The 6000-nt window shown below is 43.5% G+C and overlaps 1 protein-coding gene across 1 annotated transcript in view; it reads left to right on the forward strand.

Moving 5' to 3' along the window:
* LOC101634228 (chromosome unknown open reading frame, human C1orf94) overlaps positions 1-225 on the forward strand; it is a 31817-nt gene extending 31592 nt beyond the window's left edge. The window contains exon 7 of the mRNA XM_004679427.1: positions 150-225. Coding sequence (XP_004679484.1) covers positions 150-225 — 76 coding nt within the window. The remainder of the gene's footprint in view (positions 1-149) is intronic.
* Positions 226-6000: the final 5775 nt, after the last annotated feature.

Consider the following 6000-nt stretch of genomic DNA (forward strand, 5'->3'; position numbering starts at 1 on the left):
TCTTCTTACATGAAAGCTTTTAGCTTCCAAACCTGTCATAATCTTCACAGTCTTTGACAGCCACAAGATTAATATAAATTTTTTTTTTTTCTAATGTCTCCGCTACCATCAGAAACTTCATCATGACGTCCATCTTCTTTCTCTTCCAGGTTCGGCTCGACGTCTGGTGGACCCCTGATGAACAGCCCCTATTTTTCCTCTAGTGGGAATGGCATAAATTTTTAGATCTCCTTCTCTTCTCCCTCCTTCTACCTTAGCCCTTAGATCAGGGCAAAGGGCTCTGGAATTCTGGATTCTGCAACAGCTTGGTAGGAAGTTTGGAAAACCAAGGTTCCAACCAGGTCCCAGACAGAACACAGCAAGACCAGACTCATCTATTGACCAACATTCATACACACACAGACACACACACACACAGACACATACACCCCCCTAACATCACACACACACACACACACACACACAGTCCTCCTCGTCATACTCACTTGCTTAACCACATATGCACCTGTATTTAGCTAACATGAGTGATTTTTGTTGTTGTTGTTATTGGTAAAATAGAAGTAAGACACTTAATTTTAGAAAGTTTGTATTTTATGATAAAAGTGTGAGCCGCTTGAAATGGAATGTGCCTATTTATTTTGGTTCTGTTCTGTGTAATTTTGACTGTTCATTTTCCCTATGAGTCTCAGTGTTTAGTCAGGACATGAAAGAGACCACAGGCTGCAGTCCTGGAAATTCTACTTGCTAAATAGGGGACTCCAGGGTTGATCAACTTGAGGGGTCACCTCTTCTTTTCTCTGATCCACTAATTTCTCAGTATCCCAGTTTATGTGTCTCAGGAATGGCGTAAAGGAAGTGCCTCCCCAACTTGAAGTTCTAGCAAATACTGGGACCTTTACTTCCTCAAAGGGCTTCCTCATGTTGTGCTACCAGCTAACAACCCAGACTTCACTGTATTCCCCCCCCCCCCTTTTCTCAGCACATTGGTGAAAACAGAGAGTAGGAGAAAGTGTGGTTTGCCCTGATGCAGACTTGTGTTCTTAACCACTCTCCAACTCTGACTTTGGGAAGAGAAATTAACCTCTTTGGACCTCAGTTCTACTTAATGCATCGTTAAAAGCTGAGAGGAGTAAAAGATAGGGTAGCCTCAGTATAGACTTAATGTTTACTTGATACAGACTTGTGTTTTTAAGACAATTGAGTAGACAGAGATGTGTCTCTGTGCCTCTTCTTTTGAAATTCACACTCAGATAACAAGGAGAACAAGAAAAACCTATAGAAACCCCATTACTGATGAAACTAGGGGAAACCACCCATATCATCTGCTATCCACAAAGGCATCAATTGGGTTAGAGGAGTGGTAAATACCTTCGCAGGATTGGGGATCATCATGTTGAAATAAGGGGTGTATGTCGGAGGAGATCCATCACCAAGAAGCAAAGCATTTACCCCTGCAGAACTCTGAGGGGTCAGGAGGTCTCAGGTGCTAGATACCATGGAAGGTGGGACTGGAGAGGGAAGAGGTAGCTCCTAACTTGTTCCCGCAAAGATGGGGCCATGAATTGTGTGGAGAGAGGTTTTCTCTCTGGAGAAACCTCACACCAGGCATAGGGGTTATGGAGATGAAGGCCCAGATGAAAAATGGGGATTATGTAAAATATGCATGTACATCCATAGACAGCTAGGTTTTAGCCAAGAGATCGGAGTTTGGAGGGTTCTTTGGAGAAAATGAACTTCCCTACAGGCACTTGAAGATATCTATGAAAATCACCCTCTGATTTTGCCCTTTCATAAAGAGCTTCTAATCAATGTTTAAGGACATGACTCATGTTCATAAACATGGATAATCTCTAACAAGAAAGAAACAGCTCAAAACAAAGGTAAACAGGAACTAAGAGAGAGACTCTAAGGTTCTCAGAGATAAGTCAGTACATTTAAAATATAAGACAACATGCTACATGCTTATTTTTACAAATCAGAACAAGTGCTTTTGAAATTAAAACAGTGATTGCTGATTTAATTTTTTGTTCAGTGGAAAGGGTTGGAAGCTAACATCAGAGAGAGATCATGGAAAAAAAATTTAAAAAAATACATGGACAGGTTATAGGAGATAAAAATCAAGAAAATGAGAAGATCCATCCAAGAAATGAATAACTGTCTGAAGCAGAACAGCAAAAATAGAACTATTAACAGCAATGATGACGACAAAAACACAAGAATAATTTCCAGATTGAAAGTCCAGACAAGTGTGCAGCAAAATGAATGAAAAAGATGTACATTGAGTACATTCACATGTGGGATTTCACAATACCTGGAGTAAAGGCGAGATTCTAAAACCTTTCCAGAAAATCCCGCTCCCTTACAAATGTTCAAGACTCATAATGCTATCAGATTTCTCAGCTGTACCCTGGGGGCCCAGAAAATCCTGGGGAATGGTAGTTAACTTTGAATGGAGATGATTTACAACCTAGAATTCTAATATGAAACTGTAAAGGTAGAATGAAGCTGTTTTCTGATGTACAACGTCAGAAAAAAAATGATCTTTTAGCACCTAAGTCAGGGAACAAAGAGAGGGTGTACCCCACTAAAAAACGTGGGGGTACAGTGACAAGACATGGAGTCCAGGAAACAGGTCTCCAAGGACCCTCAGTGGACAGAGGCTGAAGAGATTCTCGCGGAGATGAAAATGGAAGGTGCCAGCTCAAGAACCCTAAATCTAAGCTGGAAAGTCACCACCTCCAGTCCAGGTTGAAGCAGGAAGGCAGAGGCCTCCAGACAGTGGCTGTGACAGAGGGGGCAGAGGGCTGTAGGGATGTTATAGGGCACCTCAATTCAGAGAGGCACCCCTGAAGCCCCAAAACCTGCCTGCTCTAAGTGGGTTCTGCCATCCGCCGCAACAAGACAAAACATATAAAGCTTTAATAAAAAGTGACTTTAATACAGTGAATATACAATATGGAACACAAAGAATGTAACTTCTAAATCAAACACCTGAAGTTACCCATCCCCTCGTGGGCAAAAGTCAACCCAAAAGGGATTGGCCCAAAGCAAGGCCTGAAAGCCTGCCACAAGACTAAAGCACCTTCTGGCTGGGACCCATGGAAAAGGGTCAGAAATGGCCAGACAAATCTGAGAGGAAAAGAGCAAAATCAAAATCAATATAAACACTGCCATAGTCGCCTCCCTACAGGTATCTCACCCACATCTGCCTTAACCAGTCCAGGGTCAGGAAACAAGTCCGGTTTCTTCATCACATGTTTGCTGCTCCTTAGGTCTCCTTCTCCATCTGCCTCCTTCTCTCTTCTTCTCTCTCCTTTTTCTCTGCTCAGTTCCACCCTCCTTCTGGGTGGGGCAGGGAACCTGGAACTTCCCTTCTCCTAGGGACCACCCAGTTACAGGGAGAGGAAATGATAGATTCTTCTGACGGTGATCACTGTGTGGAAAATTGTGTCAAGTGTTGTTTTAGTGTAGTTGGAAGAGGTGGGCAACTTTGTTGGGAGTGACTAAAGATTTACTCACAAGGACTGAATTAGGGCGGTAAAGACCTTGCATCCAAGGACTGATAAGGTGGTAATAAACTGACCTTGCATCCGGGATGGGACTAGCTGAAGGTGAGAACGAACTGGGCCTTACATCAAGGACACAGCGATGAGTCACCCCCTTTGGAATCTGAGTTTAGAATCTATATAAGAGACCCTTCCCCCTTACTGAGCGGGCAGTAGCTGCGGACCCCACTCTAGGGGCTCTGTCTCAGCTGCTGTCCCCGGGAGCAATAAACTCTGCTTGCTCAGCCTTTCTGCCTCAAGCCTTCCTGTCTTGCTGCCGGTCACAGAACTTGGTGAACAGACTCCATGGCGTCCGTCCCTCCTCTCCGCCTTTTCCTTAAACTTAGCTATAAACTCCCATAAAACAATGAAATGATTGGGACTGACTCTGCAGTGAAAAATATTTACATGGTCATAATAATGAAAAACACAAATATGAATTTAACCAAAATTGTGTTATAACTGCTGTGGGAGGATGGAGGTGAAAAGAGGGGTGTGGATAGAGCCCAAATCCTCATTTATCATAGTAAAGTCAGTAGGAAGTATCTGAAATGGATGATTTGAGAGATAGTGGAATTCCCATAATTATCTAGAAATCTGGAGGTAAATCCCAGAATAAAGAGTCAAGAGAGTTGAAGAAGGTTCTGTGAGAAGAGGATGGATTGGTAAGGGAGGCAGGAATCCTGCTTTGCTTATGCGTCTTTAGCACTGTTTGCCTGTAAGCCATATACATATCTCAGGCTTCAGTGAAAGATACACACACACACACACACACACACACACATTTTCTTTTAATAAATAAATAAATAAGAGCATTTATTAAAAAAGAGAGGCCGGCGTGCAGAATACCGTCTGTGTGGCGCTTCGCACTGGGTGGGTTCCAGTACCACCTCTGATTCAGAAAGCGCCTGCTGCCCAGGCCCCCACCCCAGATGCCCGACACTCCGATTCTCAGAGGCTTTAGGAAATGGTTCCCTAAGGAATTCTTCAGGGGGAAGCTTAGTGAAGGGGAGGCTGCTTCCCATGCCGAAGGCCTTTCCAATGCATTACTGACTCAACTCAGCTCTCAGGGAGTCCCAGAAGCTGCTGGAGAGTAATGGAAATAGGTATCCCAAGTACCTGACCTGACTCAGGATTGTGAACTCTGGGAGGGACTGAAAACTCCAGACCTTCCCTGGTTCCTTCCTGACAACTCTCCTGCCTGTCTCAATACATGTTCCCTGAAACTAATTCCTCTGGAAATAACAGTGGCTCAGACAGACGCAGTGTCTACCCTGGTACATTTTTAAGCTTAGAAACTAAATCAATGTTACTATGATTGTGGTGAGGTTATTAAAAGGATATAGGAGAGCACATCGTAGGGCACCCACCCAGTTAGAGTAGCAGGTAAGTGACGTCTACTCTTTCGACATCTGAAAGGTTTTCAAGTCACAATGCCCAGCTTCATTCCTCAGGACCTACTTGCTTTGCAAATCTTAAAACTAATGATAGTCTGTGTGTGGTTTAAGCAACAAAGTTGAGCAGGAGCATATTTTTGTAGATTCTAGAAATACTTAATAAAATAATAGCAGTGGCCCTCCCTGGTGGCGCCGTGGGTTAAAGCGCAGCACTGAGAAGCTAAAACCACTTCCGTATGAGTTCGATTCCCGCCTGTCCCGGAGGTGACCACATGGCGTGGCAGACCTCGCCTGACCCGCCCGCTGCTCCCCTCAGCAGTGTACTTCGTCGATCTGCCTGTTCTGCTCCCCACTCTGTCTCTGGTGAAGCCTCTCACCGCCCCTGAGTCTCTGGCCTGTACCCCAGCTCTGTATGCACAAATAAATAAATCTTTAAATAAATAAATAAATAGCAGCTACTACTCATTAAGCACTTGCAAGCACAGTGCTACATAGATCATCTTTATTATGCAATGTAGTGGTCATATTAACTCTGTTACATATATTGGTAGCTATATATATATATATATATATATATATAACTATAGTTGTATTAATATTGTATATACAGAAACTAAGGTTCAGAGTGATTAAGTATTTTAGCTAAGGTCACAAGATAGGTGATTCAAAGTCAATATTCTTATCCACTTTTCTTCCCAGTTCCCTGCTTCTGGTCACATAGCCTAGAGCGAATGAACTTTGTTGACATTTACATGATTAATGACTTAAGACAACTAAGGCCTCTTAGTTGTTTTCCAGTTTAAGCCACAACCCACATGACAGCAAGCAAAGAAACCCTGGGAGGACCAGGAAGAAAGCAGACCTTGAAAATAGAGGGGCTCATCGAGATGAGGGGCTTACCTGGAGCCATTCCTCCCCCAGGACTCCTCCTCTAAGACATCCTTCCTTGGGAAGGTGTGCTATGTTCTGTCATTCATTCCTCTGTGTGGCAAAGATTGCTGGTTGACCTCCAATATGCATCCTCCCCTTCTAGCTTGGTAACAGAATTCCACTTTTTA

This window comes from Condylura cristata, unplaced genomic scaffold (genome assembly GCF_000260355.1).
Source record: "Condylura cristata isolate star-nosed mole 26May11 unplaced genomic scaffold, ConCri1.0 scaffold00008, whole genome shotgun sequence".
In the NCBI taxonomy this organism is placed as follows: domain Eukaryota; kingdom Metazoa; phylum Chordata; class Mammalia; order Eulipotyphla; family Talpidae; genus Condylura; species Condylura cristata.